The 14,274-nt window shown below is 48.3% G+C and overlaps 1 protein-coding gene and 1 long non-coding RNA gene across 4 annotated transcripts in view; one reads left to right on the forward strand and one right to left on the reverse strand.

Annotated features, from left to right (window-relative positions):
* Nucleotides 1-3,551: 3,551 nt before the first annotated feature.
* On the reverse strand, nucleotides 3,552-5,714 carry LOC109282255 (uncharacterized). The gene is made up of 2 exons (XR_002089192.2): nucleotides 5,641-5,714; nucleotides 3,552-4,567 (listed from the first exon to the last, which is right to left on the reverse strand). It is a non-coding gene; the product is annotated as an uncharacterized LOC109282255 (long non-coding RNA).
* The window catches only part of MCTP1 (multiple C2 and transmembrane domain containing 1), a 559,099-nt gene continuing 549,948 nt past the window's right edge, over nucleotides 5,124-14,274 (forward strand). For all 3 annotated transcript variants that reach the window (XM_059725021.1, XM_059725023.1, XM_059725022.1), the window contains exon 1: nucleotides 5,124-5,760. In XM_059725021.1, the coding sequence (XP_059581004.1) occupies nucleotides 5,149-5,760 (612 nt within the window). In that variant the 5' untranslated portion in view covers nucleotides 5,124-5,148. The remainder of the gene's footprint in view (nucleotides 5,761-14,274) is intronic.

Consider the following 14,274-nt stretch of genomic DNA (forward strand, 5'->3'; position numbering starts at 1 on the left):
CAGCAAGGGTGTAATCTTCAGGGCATTAGGCTGAGGAGCTTGAGTAAGTCTCTTCTAAATATTTTTGATTCCTGATTTTTTTCAAAGGCATGTAAATTTATCACATTTGAATGGGGGTATAGGTTGTAGCCCTGTTAGTCTAAGGACATAGGCAGAGAAGCTTCTTTGGGTAAATCTATACTAAAGAAGCCACAGGCTGCTATGCATGCAAGAAAGCCAGTCAGTGAAGCTGTAAATTGAGGAGTCAGTAGGTGAGAGACAAGCTGGGTGGGGGGAGGGAGAAGGGAGTGGGGAATTAATGTAGCTGGTAAATAGTGGAGAGGTACCTGGGGAGTCAGATGTTAGGCAGGTTACAATGTGTCATGAATCCAGTGTCTACATTTAGTTCATGGTTTTTTGTAGCCAGGAGGTTGATGAAGTGAAGTTTGTAGGCTCATCTGTGAAAGGTGTCTTGTAAATTCCCTTTGAGGATTAGAACTAAGAAATTGGAGAGATTGGTTTTCTTGTGAGAAATGTGTCCCCACAGGTAATTGGGTATTCTTGTCTTCGATAGATTTCCGGTGTGCATTCATTCTAGTGCGCAGTTGTTGTTTGGTCTCTCCTACATATTTTCCATCAAGGCATTTGGTGCATTGATGAGATATATAATAGGTGTGTGCAAAATGGGCCATATTTGATTTGAATTTGGCCTGAACTGGGGACAGCAATTTGATTACTTGATTCGGATCACTGTCCCTGATTTGATTTGGCCGAATCTGAAGATTTGATGCTGATTTGGAGAATCAGTGATTTGGCCATAGACACAGCTTTAAATGTTTTTTCTACATACCCCGAGGTACCAGTCATGGCTCTTGAACGCTGCAATGCTGGGGTGGATGGAGTGTCACAGGAGTGCAGGGGGGTCTCCCCATTTGCTCAGCAGTGAACCCAGAAGTGGACCAGAAGTACTTCCAGTCCACTTCCAGGTCCACCACCAAGCACATCCCCCAGTGGCTCCCTAGTAGACCCAGAAGTGGACCAGAAGTGCTTCCAGTCCACTTCTAGGTCTGCTGCTGAGTGTGCTGGGGAGCCCATCTGCCCCACCATCACAGCATTCACGAGCCGCCTGGTACCTTGAGGTATGTAGAAAAAACATAATTTAAAGCTGTGTCTACGTCCGAATTGCTGAATCTTTCCTAATCTCTCTGAATCGATTCAGAGGGTTCCAGTTTGATTCAGAGAGATTAAAGTGTCTCAATTCAAATTCAGAGATTAGGCCACCGAATTGGGCTGAATTTCCGCCGAATTGAACCAGGGACTGAAGCTTTGCACAGCCCTAATATATAACATTTATGGAGGTGCAGTTGTAAGATCCAGAAATGCTGATGGTTCTGTTGTGGGGCGTAGTAATTGTGGGGGTGGTGGACATATGTTGGCAGGTTTTACATTTCTTGTCATGGCATGGTCTGGATCCATTCAGTGAGTTTTGGGCTGTAGGAAGTTTGCTTCTGGCAATGAGGTTAGCAAGGTTCAGTGCTTGTTTGAAAGCTTGGTTGGGTGGTTCTGGGAAGACCTCTTTAAGAACTGGGTCTTCTTCTAGTATCAGTTGCAACTGAATGGATTTTCAGAGAAATGGCAAAAACATAGCTCTGATACAAGGCAATTCTCTAACCAAATTTTAAGTCACTGTTCCAAAGAAATAGGGGCATTAGCACTTCTCAGTAATGGTCCCCACATGCAAAAAATCGTGAGCAAATACATTTTCCCCTATTTTGTTCTCAGAGGAAAAGGCTATAATTTTCCAAAAACATTTAGCCCAAAGCTGACACGCCACCTGGAGAACTTCAGCACAAACTGTTAAAGTTTGGCTAAGTTATAGGCATCTGAAAACATATTCTTCTAATGGGAAGGGCTTAATATCAGTTACCCATATAATAGACAGTATTGCAGTGTTGTCCTTCTTAGCAAAGTTCATAAAGACATGTTTCAGCCTCAACATGTCATAAAAGAAGTTTGTTTTGGGAACATTTTCTCTTTCTTTAGTAGTGAAGGCAGGGGATCAGAAATATGCCATTCTTTGTCCTGCATTATGAGGTTATCAGTCATTCCTACAGCACTCAGGATGATATCTTGCATAGTTTCACAAGTGGTCAAGAGGTTTCAGTAATTCCAAAGTAGCGTGTTTACCAACAGACAGCTTCCCACACAATTGTAGTTTTAGTGGTCTTAATGAAACTATTTACAATCAGGTTACCACTAATCCAATTAATAAATGGTTAGAATTCATTCCCCCCTCCTCCTCCCTGTACTCCCACTAAACAGTGGTTCTTTATTTTCCTTATTCACCAAGTCTTCCATCCTGTGGTGCAATCTTCCCTGTCATTCAGAACTTAAGCACACACATTGCTTTATTAAACAAATAGAATTGTTCATTAAATGGTCTTTTATTGCCATATTCAGAAAATTAACCACTCAACTGCTTTATTTCGTTCTGGAGACTGTCCTGAAGGTTGTTGAACTACTGAGGGACAAAATCCAGGCTTTTCATCAAATTGTTTAATTCAGTGCTCCATCAAAATATTATTTAATACATTTAATCCAAACTTACTGTCCGAACAACAGAGATTGTAAGTATTTGACTTTGTACTCTGCACCACCTGACTAGTTTAATTGAGACTGTGTTTTGATGCACCATGGAACCAGTTTGCAGGACTGACTCCCTGATGATGACTCCAAATCCCCTGCTGGTTACTCTAAAATCGCCCCAACTGAAATATGAGAATGTTGGCAAAAGTGGTATTTGTTTTTTTCTACATGAGTTGCTTCCTTGGGTTAAATTAATAATCTTACCCTGTATTCTGACTGTTGTAGTTAATAGTTTGTTTTAGTTGCTGGCACTTTTTAGCATTAACTCTGCCTTTATTGCAATTTTTTCCTTTCTTGAAAATTTGACATATCTCAGAGAAAATGTAATTGATCAGTTTCATAAGTGATGACAATTATCTGTAAAATGTGTCTGTATGCCGATTGGATACCTTGTGCGCAAGATCTACCTTTTTCACCTGTGGCATTTTCACCCTTTACCCGCCACTCTGTATTTTACAGCTCCCTGTTGGCATGGATGGATAGATATTTTAGAAGGCAAAGTACCTATATCTGAAAATCTGGCCCTTTATACTTGTTTCTATGTGTAGAATCATTGTCCTTTTCTGATGGACGTCTTCTCTTTCCTTATCTTTGGAGATGCTCCCATGGAGGAACTTGTGATCTTCTTCTGATTTGGCCCCATACTAAAAGCTGCTATTATCCTACATTAGATGTTCATCCACAAAGATTTCTTATGCACTGTGCTGTTGGTGCACTCATCAGAATTTTATCTGAATGAGCAAGATGGAAAGGATTTCAGTAAATATCTTTAAATAAGCAGGGTTGGTGTATGGCAGTTTCTTGAACAGGGTGATAATAACCTACAACTGCTCACAACCTTTTGAGATGTATTTCTCTACCATGTCCTTGCCCATGGATATAGAATGTATTTTATAACCCACCATTTCAAATCATTCTACAGAAACTCTTTTAATAACGACTCTTGTATTCAGAATACAAAAAATATATCTTGTCGTTAAGAAACTTTACAATGGCTGTCTTGGAACAGCCCAAAGTTATATGGCCTCGGTCCAGGGATATCAGCAGATTTTTTTGTTTCCTATGGATACTTCTGATACTAGGTCAAGACTTTCTATGATTGGCTCTATATCAGTCATCATCATTGCTCCAACAACATTCCCATAGGGTTGCTTTCAATGAGGACATAACTGGAAGTGGCCACAGTGCCCACTGTTGGGAAAATCAGATGTGCAGACAAATCATGTGGAGAGGTATAGGTGGATTAATGCATGGGGCAGTTGGGGCCAGGCTCAGGGGCCCCTGCCCTGGCGTGGATGAAATCAGTGGCTGGGCCAGGCATGCGTGATGCAGCAGGCTATGGCTGCTGGACCCCATTTGCCAGTTGCTGCTGCAGCTGGACTGAGCTGCAGCAGGGTGAGGGGCTGCCCCTGGAGCTTGGTCTGCACTGCGTACGCCTGGTGGGCAGTGGCTCCATACCCCTGATGCTAGCTGCAGGGCAGACCTGTGGGCAGGGGCAGCCACAACTCCTGCCCCAGGCCTGGGGGCAATGCATCCAGCTCCAGCTGCTGTTCCTGCTGCGCCAATGGGGGATGAGCCTGCGGCTGTGAGGCAGGACATGGGTTGGGGGGTCCCAGGCCTAGGGCCCCAATGAATCTCAACAGAGGCGACTGGTAGGGGGGGCATGTGCCCTCCCCTGAGACTGGCCACTGCTGACACTGCCGGCGGCTTCTGTGTGCGGCCGCTGCCGCCGCTGCAGCCCACAAACTGTGCTCCCCCCCAGTCTCAGGAGGCACCAGTCACCCAGTCTTCCCAAGGCAGGTCAAACAGAGTGAGGTAGCAGCTCTCAACAGTTTCAGATGCAAGGCACCCTTGGATAGCCTCGAGGCACCCTCAACAGATTCCAAGGGCCCTCAATAGCCTCCAGGCACCTCTGGGAAAATGTAAGCTGGTAGCTTTCAGTCTGTGAAAAAGAATAGATGAGTTCATCTCTTGCAAAGAAAGGCCGCACCAGGTCAGCAATGTTTTTAACCTTACTGGAAAGCTCCACGGTTACCTGGTCAGCCCCGTTCAGGCACCTAGCAGCGCTAAGGCTGTGCGCCCCCTCCCCCCCAGACTCTCCAGAGCAGGGGCTGTTTCCATTCCCAAGCTGTCTCCTCTTCCTCCCCCAGGCGCGCTCCCTTCCCTGGTACGGCGGGGGATGGGGCGAGCAGCCGGGCTCCTCTGAGGCCGCCGGGCTTCGCCTCCAGGCTGCGGCTGCCCGTGCTGCAGTCAGAGCGAGCGGGTGCACCGCCCGCTCCCGGCAGCCTCCCTATGAAGGGGTGACAGTGACCGTGGCCGTGACCCGGCGGAGCGCGCTGCGGCTTCCCGCCCCGCGCCTGCCGGGAGGAGGGCGCGGAAACTTTGGTGGGCTGAGCGGCGCCCAGGGGCAGGCAGGGCGGCAGCGCGCCGGGGCTGCCGCAGCTCCCCCCGCGGCGCCGCGCGGGAGTGAGGCGGCCGGGCGGCTGCGGGCTCTGCCGCTGGGGCAGGCGGCGGCGGCGGAGGATGGAGTCGGGCAGGGAGCTCCGCGCGGGGGACGAGCCCGAGCCGGCGGCGTCCTTCCAGGCCCGGCTCTGGAGGAACCTGCAGCTGGGGGGCAAGGGCCGCGGCGGCAAGGCGGGCGCGGAGCGGCGCAGCGCGGAGCCTGCCCCGGCCCCGGCCGCCTGCCCCCGGCCGCCGCCCGCGGGGGAGCCGCTGCCCGGCGCCAAGTGGGGCGGCTTCCGGCGCAAGAAGCAGGCGCTGGACCGCGTCTTCTCGTCCTCCCAGCCCAACCTGTGCTGCTCCGCGGCAGAGCCCCTGGAGCCCGGCGCCGAGGCCGGCTCCGCGCTGCGCCGCCTGCGGGAGCACCTGCTGCACCCGGGCAAGGCGCCGCCCGGCCGCGCGCCCGCGCCCCTGCCCCCGGCCCAGCCCCAGCCCCCAGCCCGCGCGGAGCAGGGCGGCGGCGATGGGACGCCCCAAGCCGGCCCGCAGCAGCCGCGGCGGCGGCCCGGAGCGCACCTGTCCCACCAGAAGAGCTCGTCGCTGCCCAGCACCACCTGCCTGGAGCAGCTGCTGCACGACTCACCCGCCGCCGCCAGGAGGACGGACAAGGGCGCCGAGGCGGGCGGCAGCAGCGCGGTGAGTGCCGGGCCGAGGCCCCGCGGGCAGGGGGGAGCGCCCCTCGGCAGCCTGGGGGCCCCGGACACAGCCCGGCTCCCCGCCGGGCCCACGGGGAGGTGGAGCGCGGTCGGGGACCTTGGGAGGAGGAGTCTGACCGGCCACGTGCGCCCGCGACAGGGCGTTTAGGCTGAAAACATGTGGCCCGTTTCCTTGTTTTGGGATCCTGGCCCACCCCGAGCACCGGGGAGGGACCAAGGTAGCACCTGGGTAAGGACCAAGCCCCGCTGGAGCTAATTCTGCCATTCCAGCTGCCAGTGTAAACCACTGTCTTCCAACTCTGAATCAAAGATGCTGCGGTGTGTCTGTTGGTACCTTATTCCTACCCTATAAAACTTGCCAGCCTCTTACTGTATTCACCTGCAGGGCTGGGGCCTTGGTGGAAGCCTGGCTGGGGAAGGCTGACAGACATGGGCTCTGGCCCTGCAGGGCTGTACCTGCACTGCTCAGTTTGTGTGCACCAGTGGGTTTGCTGAATGAAAAGTGACGTTTGCACATAACTGGAAGTTAGCGTTCACCAGCCGTTGTGGGATCTGGGCCATCCCATGAGTTGGGGAACCAGGCAAAGCGATGATGTTGCTTTACACGTGACAACATTAACTCAGTATAATCCTGTATGTTTTATGGTAGGCTAGTCTGCACAAGACGCTTTTCCAGTTATATTGGTGCAATTAAACTGGTGTTGCTCCACTCCATGCAGATGCTCTTCCAGCAGAGCAAGGCCTGTCTACACTATGGAACTGCTGCTGCTGTAGCGATGGCGGAGCTGTGCTGGCAGAGCCCCCTACTGTAGATGCAACATAGGTTGAGAGAAGGAAATTTGGTCAGTTTAGCTATGCCAGCTCCCCAAATGGTAAGCTAAACTGACAGAAGCACTCATCTGTTAGTGTAAGGTGCACTCTCACTGAGGATTTTGCAAGACTTGGTTAGTCATTTGTGAATGCGTGATCTTTTTCCCTCCTGTGATAGTTGGGCTGGCAAAACATTATACAGTAGTATAGACAAATACTGAGTGGCTTCTGTAGGCTTACCTATACTGGAAGAAGGCACTTGTACTGTGATGGGTGCTCACACTGGGAGTTATGCTAGTACTACCTTATGCTGGAAGTTGTTCTCTGCCTCGTTAAAACTTGTTGCACCAGAGGGCTTTAGACTACTGGCACCGCTTTTTTTCAGGTAACTTATTGTTTCCTTGCATGGTATACAGAGGATGAGTTTGACATGTTTGTATAGATCCCATCAGCACAAATAGCACTGGTGATTGATAGTTCATGTTATAAAGAACATATAATAATTTGAGGAATATGTTAGACTTCATTAGCAAGTGTTTCACGTACACTGCCATAATTTCAGGCTGAAATAGTCATTTTTCAAGTTATTGGAGGAGGGTGTTACACAAAGCAATCACTCTTAATGCTGTCAATTTGAAGTTAAGTGATGATGCTAGTTGTTGATAGGTCTGTCAACCCTTACAATAGATTCCCTACCAGAAAAGTTCAGGATATGTGAGTCATTCTGGAGATAGTGTCGTTCTAAGCAATCAAATACTTTTTGCACAAATAATTGATTAATGTGGCATAAGATTATATCATTTTTCTTTGGCCATAGCAATGGAAGAAATGAGTGTGTGAGTTGAAACTGTGCCCTTCATTTTTTAAGTATCAGGAAGAAATTATACACGTGCACTTGACTTTTTCCAGCATTAAGCAAACTGGTCCTGATCCTACAGAGGCTTTTGTGTATTCTAAACTTTTTATGTGCATGTGTACCCACTGAAGTGATTACATGCATGCAGGTCAGCACACGCAGGAATTTTTTGCAGGATTGGGGTCTAAACTTCAAGGGTTTGTGTAATTTCCATTGACTTCACTGGGTCATAACTGCTTTGCTGAATTGGAGCCCTTGTATATTTTCCAGTTACATCAAACACATCAGTAAAAGTTACTTTTGCCTCTTGATACCAGAATTGTAACAACTTCTAAACAAGTGTTCCTTGGTGCTTTTTTCATCCTTAAAAGGCTTCCATAAAAATGTTAAGTATTTATTTAGATACCTTTATGTAGATTATCTTTTGTTTCCTGATCAAAAATGTGAGGGGAAAAGACATAAGTAAAAAAAAATGAAGGCATGACAAAACCAAGGCAAAATATACATGTAACGAATGAACAAATCTTATGGAAGAATCAGAATTCTATGAGAAACTTTTGTAACATGCAATATAATTTAATGTTGCGCTCTTTAAAAATGAAGCTCTAAGTATATTTCTTATGCCCTGGATCACATGAGTTATACCCCATATAAGATGCTCTCATCACCTTTTCACTGTCTATTGTATCAGAAAAACTTTTCAGTTTTTATTTCCTTAATTTTTTAACAATGTTCTGCTTTTATTTGGCATGGCAGCTATATGCTTCTGATAGGCTTTGCAATGTTAAACTTTGTCAAGAGAGGAAGGTCTCGTTTTAAATCAGGTTGAGACAAAACTTGCGGGGAAAAGTGCCATTTAAGTTTTGTTTGCTGCGCAGAACTGATTTAGGGGATTCTTTCTGGCTTCAGTCTCATTAATGAATAGGAGTTTTTAATAAGTCTGGTTATCCTCACCAACTTCTAGGATACACTTAGGTTATATTTTCTCTGCAGTGATGTAATATATTATTGCTTGCTTGTTTACTTCTAATGTTTATGTGGTTATAAAAATCAATATAGTACTGTGCCTGTGCTCATAAATTTCAAAGCAATTTAAGTTGATTTTCAAACAGAGGTTTGATGTTTCTAAAAATAGCAAAGCCAAAAAAGAAAAAAATAAGGGGTGGGGGGGACTGAGAAGGGGAAAAAAAGAAAAGGAAAACTTTAATGGTCTAGTCCAACCCTTATGTACACCAGCATAATTACATTGGGTTCAGTGGAGCTAACACAGGATAAAGAATGTCAAAACTGAGGTGCCCAACTGTCAGAACCTATCCATTTCAGATAGTTTCTGATTAATGGGTCTGTTATAGGGTGCACAGTGCCCAAAGAAACTGGTAACTCTTGAGTGTAGCTGATTTCAGGATTTATCTCCAAGAAGTAAATATAGTATATGTACCCTGAAGTGCCAATTCAGCAAGGCATTTAAAAACATACCTAACTTTAATCATGGTGTTAGTCATGCATGTGCTGAAGTACCTTGTTGAATCAGGACCCATGCAATTCAGTGAAATAAGATTTTGGGTTTTATAATGAGTTTTTTTGTTGAACATGGACATTTGATATTTTTGCCTGACACACAAGTAGCATTTATTTACTGTTTATTTATCTTGGATAAGAGGATATTTTTTAAAATGAGTTTTAGCTTTAGTGCTCAGTGGCATAACTAAAGCAGGGTGATTGGGGCCACCTTTGGTGGGGGGGAATGGAGCATGGTAAAAAAAATGGCTGCTGCTGGCAGCCATGCAGTTGTGATTTTGATTGCACTGGTGGCAGAGCAGCAACTGGAAGTTGCCACTGCTCCTGTCACCTGGGCACCTGGCTACATCACTGTGCTGCTGTTAGTGCTAATTCATTTCAGGTAATGGTTTACAAGTGTGCAAGGCTCTTTAGTTTCTGCAAAGTCACTTGGCCTTCCAACATAAGATTTACTATGCAAGAAGGATTTTTAAAAAAATCTGTGCTACTACAAGCAGAAAGTGAATGAGGAAAGCAGTCTAAGGCCATTTTGTATACATGTGAACTAGATCAGACCAAAGACACCTAAATATCTTTGGGCACCTGGTTCTTAGTTCCTAAAATACTGTTTAATTAGATACTGACCATAACTCAGACCAAACCTGTTCAGCTTTGTTGAAAGAACTGAGGAACTGGTAAGTACCTTTTCCTGGACTCATGGACTTAATAGCCAGAAGATGTACATTTCCTGAAAAGCACCAATTCTCAGCTACTATTTTGATATATTTTTGGCATATTCAACATAATGTAGACAACTCTAGGAGGTAAAAGGAAGGCTTCTTGTAGCTGTAGTGGTGTTAAAGACTTAATAAGAGAGTGACAGATATGTATTGTCATTTTTAAATATAAATTCCCAGTGATGGCACAATTTGTCCCAAAGTAATGGAAGGGTAGATAGAGACTGAGAGGGAGAGAGACAATGACTGATAATGATGGCAAAGTATTACATTAGACATACTAATCTGTTTGATATATCTGTGAGTCAGAAACTCCAGCAAGATGGTAACCTGCTTATTTGTGTCTCGATGCTATGTAACATACAATATCAGGATGACTTCCAGGTGTAAGGGACAAATGGGACATATTATGGGGGAACTTGTGTGAGAAGGAAACCAAGTAGTGAAGTGAAGCTGGCAGAAGGCACCTCTCAATCAGGAGATATGAACAAAAGCAGAGCCATGCAGAAGCCAAACAAAGAAGGGGAAGGATTTAGAGTTTGGAGTAGAAGGAGATGCAGAGCCAGTGAACAGGTTTGAAGATAGGGTAAATTTATTGGTTCTTTTTCTTTAATTTTATTTAAATGAATTGAGCCCTGACATTAGCTCCATTAAAGACAGTACAGTTATACCTGGAAAAAGATTAATTTATATGTCATAGGTCATTTTTCAGTAATTGATCCTGGCAGTGAATGCAAGTGAACAAAAAAAAAAGGTGGGGGAAGAGGGGAAATAAGTGCTAGTGAGGGGTGGGGAAGAGACTGGAATTTTATGGATTGTGTCACTCCTGGGAGACTTGGTTGCTATTTATGTTTCTAAGAGAGTGTTTTGGGGAAATGAGAAATTCTGACATTTAAGGATTACCTTCTTCTATAGTAAAGCCAGTACAAAATAGGAGCGGGCCAGAGGCAGTTAACCTACACCAAGGGTAGGCAACATTTTTTGGCTGGAGTGCCAAAAACCCCCACAATGCCTACCTTGGAAGGTGCCGGAGTACCGGTATGCCAGAAAAACAAAATGGGGGCAGGGGGTACGTGGCAGGATGCCCTACTTGTGCCCCTTGCCCTCTGACCCTGCTCATGACCCTTGCCTCCCACCCAAAGCCCCTGCTCCCTGCCCCACAGCCCAGGCTCTGTGGCTGTCAGCAACTACCCAGAATGTGGCTAGCTACAAACATCTGCTGCCTCTCCATCCCGACCCTGGCCCCAGCTGCCTCCCAGCCCCAGACCCGGCCCTAGGCTCCAGGGAGGCAGCACATAACAGCAGTGCTCCCTATTGTGCTGCCCTCACCGCTTCTGCAGTGTAGGGTTGGAACCCGGTGTGGCAGGGCACAGTGGGGAGCGCAGAAATCTGCCTGCTCTGAGCTTCCCACTGCTCTGCCACACTTCCCCTGTGTGCATGGGAGCAGCGTGGGCAGCAGCACAGGGTTGTGCCCTTCGCTGCTGCTCCCACCTGCAGGTGAAATGTGGCAGGGCAGTGGGGAGCTTGGACCAGGCAGCTTTCTGCACCCCCCGCTGTGCCCTGCTGCACCGGGTTCCAGTGCTGCTTTGCAGAAGTGGTGAGGGCAGCACAGTGGGGAGCATTGCCAGTATGTGCTGTCTCCCCAGAGCCCGGGGCCAGGTCTGGGGCTGGGAGGCAACTGGGGCCAGGGTGGAGAGGCAGTAGATGTTTGCAGCTGGTCCAGGTTCTGGGTAGCTGCTGATAGCCACGGAGCCCAGGCTGCTTGCAGTAGGGGTTCCATGGGAGCAGCCTGGGCTCCGTGGCTATCAGCAGCTACCCAGTCAGGGCCAGCTGCAGGGTGGGGGCTGCAAACAGCTGCTGCCTCCCCAGCCCCAGTGCATGTTGAGGAAAATGGTCTCGTGTGCCCTGCTCAGCATGCATGCTGGGGGTTGCCAAGCCCTGACCTACACTGATGTTTGGAGTATGATTTGAAGGCAATAATGCAGTGAGAATTAAATGGGCAAAATTAGAGGCAATACAGGAAAGATTTCTATTTGGGATGATGCCAGGGTGAAATGGAGGGTAGGCAAGTGATTGAGTGCCAAAGGGCCAAAAGACCCTTTTTCAGCAAATAGAAGTGTAATATTAAGGAGGTGGTTGGAAAAAAGAACTGCTGTAAGTTTTCCTCTTTCTAGAAAGCTGTTACAGTTTCTGAAGCCTGTTTTTCCCCCTCAGTCTGTAATGACATTCTTCTAAGGAAACTCTAATGTTATTGATGGATGAATCTAGCTTATGGCCTGTCTTGCATTTCCTCAGGTTATTCACTTCTGTTTAAAGACTTACCTTTTAGCAATGTGAGAGATTTTTGTCTGCTTCTCTTCCTCTTTTAGCCTGTACTTTGATCTGTTTCTAAGGCACAGTATTTTAACTATGTTCACTTGCGGTTGACTTGAAAAATCAAAGGTACTATCGTGCAACTGTGTTTAATTAAATCCCAGTTAACAGCACTTGGGAAACTTGGGCCTGGAGATTTCCAGGTGGGTTAGATCATTTGTAAATTGGCAGAGTAGCATCAGTAAGTAAGGATGGGTGGGCAAGCAGGGCATGTGCTCCAGGTGCTGCCTAAGGGGAAAAGGGTGACAGAATGAACTGGGGGGAACCTCACCTTCCCCTGCCCCTCCTTTTCTCCTGCTCTACTTATACTTTCCTGCACCAGTAAGAAGCAGCAGTGCAGCACCATGTCACAAGGTACAGGTCACTCCAGAAACTAGTTATGGAGCAGTAGGGGAATTTGCTGAGAAAAGTTCACCCACCTTTTTTGCTACCAAAAACGGTTGTTTTTTTTGTTCACGTGATATGGAAATCTATAGCAAAAAAGAAGTGATACCCCCTCAGTAGCACTGAACTTCAGCTGCTTTTCCTGCATACTTCCCACTGCCTCTGGAGCCAGAAGGTAAAGGTGAAGGGGGAAGGAGGACTGGCCTGGGCTGGTTGCTTGTCTGTTTAGTTTCTGGTAGCGTTTAAGCATCTTCATCTTGCTCTGGGGGCAAGAAACCTGGGAAAAGAATATTTCAATCCTATGTAGCAGCAAACCCTTGACCTTGTTTACTTTATTTCATTTTCTTTTCCCTTGAGATTTTTTGTAGGTTTGGGGTTATAATTTACATTTTAAGGAATAGATGGCTCAGTGGGGCTAGGGACAGAAGTTACACATAAACCGGTTTAAGTGATCAGGAACCAGTTTAAACCTGTAGCAGAGCAGAAGTTCAGTGCACATAAACCAGTTTCAAAATGGCTGAAACTGGTTTAAGATAAATTCAGTTGAATGTAGTATCAGACTTAACTGATTTAGGTCAAACCAGTTTATGGGACTTCTGTTCCAGACCCCTTCCTGATTCAACTTAACTCACAGTCTTCCAGCATCCCGGGATGCTGTGCAGCCCTGGGCTGTAATTTCTGCTCCAATGGAGCAGGGCTGCCTCGCCCCTAGCTGCCAGCAGGAACTTTTCCATCCCCAGTAGCAGGGCAAATTCCCTCGCTTCACCCCCTCCTTGGGTAGGGGCATAAAGCCCCCACTGTGGGCTTTCCCTGTCTTCTGGGCATGGGGGGGATTATTTCCCCACCCCGCCCAACTCCCTCCTCAGCCGAGGTCAGGGAGGGGGTGTGTCTGGGGAATTGCCTTAGCTCCCACTGTGGGCTCCACCCCTTCCTCCAGGCCTGGCCTGGAGCCTGCGGGAGGGCTGGCACTCAGGCAGTAGAAGCCCCCTGCTGGGCCAGCTGCCCCCAGAGAACATTGTGGTCAGGGCAGCAGAGTGCTCTCCCCTGGCTGGCTGTGCCAGGATCTGCTGGGCTGTCGGCCACATTCACTGGGGAGCCTTGCGCTACAGGATGCTCTGGGATAGTGGAGCTGCAGCCAGCAATGCGAGTCCCTCCCTCCTCCTGCGTCAGCAGCACTGCCATCCTGCGCTGCAGCCTGTGCTGGGCAGGACCGATGGACAATGGGCGCTGGCTCTGGCCATGCAGGGGTTGCAGTGGGTGGGGCAAGTGTGGAAGATTTGGGGAGGACCTGCTTGATGCCCATAAGGAGCTCAGGTTAGGGGTGGCAGGGTCTAGCTCCTGGGTACAGATGAAGCCCTGGGCTGCAGCTCAGCTCAGGAGTCACTGAGCAGCCATGATGTTCTGACTCCCCAGGATGGCCTCAGTGAAGTGGCAGCACTGGGTGCTGTGCTCACTCTGCCGCTTCCAGGATGGCAGCAGAGTGTGGTATGGCCCTAGCCACGGCCCCAGCTGGCTCTTCTTGCAGTTCCCTTGTGGCACCACCCCAGCTCATCAATGCGTGACCCCCAAGATGGAGCAGGAGATTTTTTCCAAGGGGGCCCCTGATTGGCAGGGGCCCCTGGGCCAAGGTCCCACAGGCCTGTACATTAATCCAGGTATGCCTTCCCTCCTCCCCCCCCCCCCCCCCCCCCCCCCAATGCCAGGCACTGTCAGCTGGGGGTCTGGAATGGGGGTGAGAGAGGGAGGGGGAGGAGGTTGCTGTTTTCCTCCCCACTTCCTTCTCAGCTGACCAGGGAGAGAAAGTCATCAGGCGGTTGGTCTGGCTCTCGGCTGCAGG

This window comes from Alligator mississippiensis, chromosome 3, assembly GCF_030867095.1.
Source record: "Alligator mississippiensis isolate rAllMis1 chromosome 3, rAllMis1, whole genome shotgun sequence".
Classification (NCBI taxonomy): domain Eukaryota; kingdom Metazoa; phylum Chordata; order Crocodylia; family Alligatoridae; genus Alligator; species Alligator mississippiensis.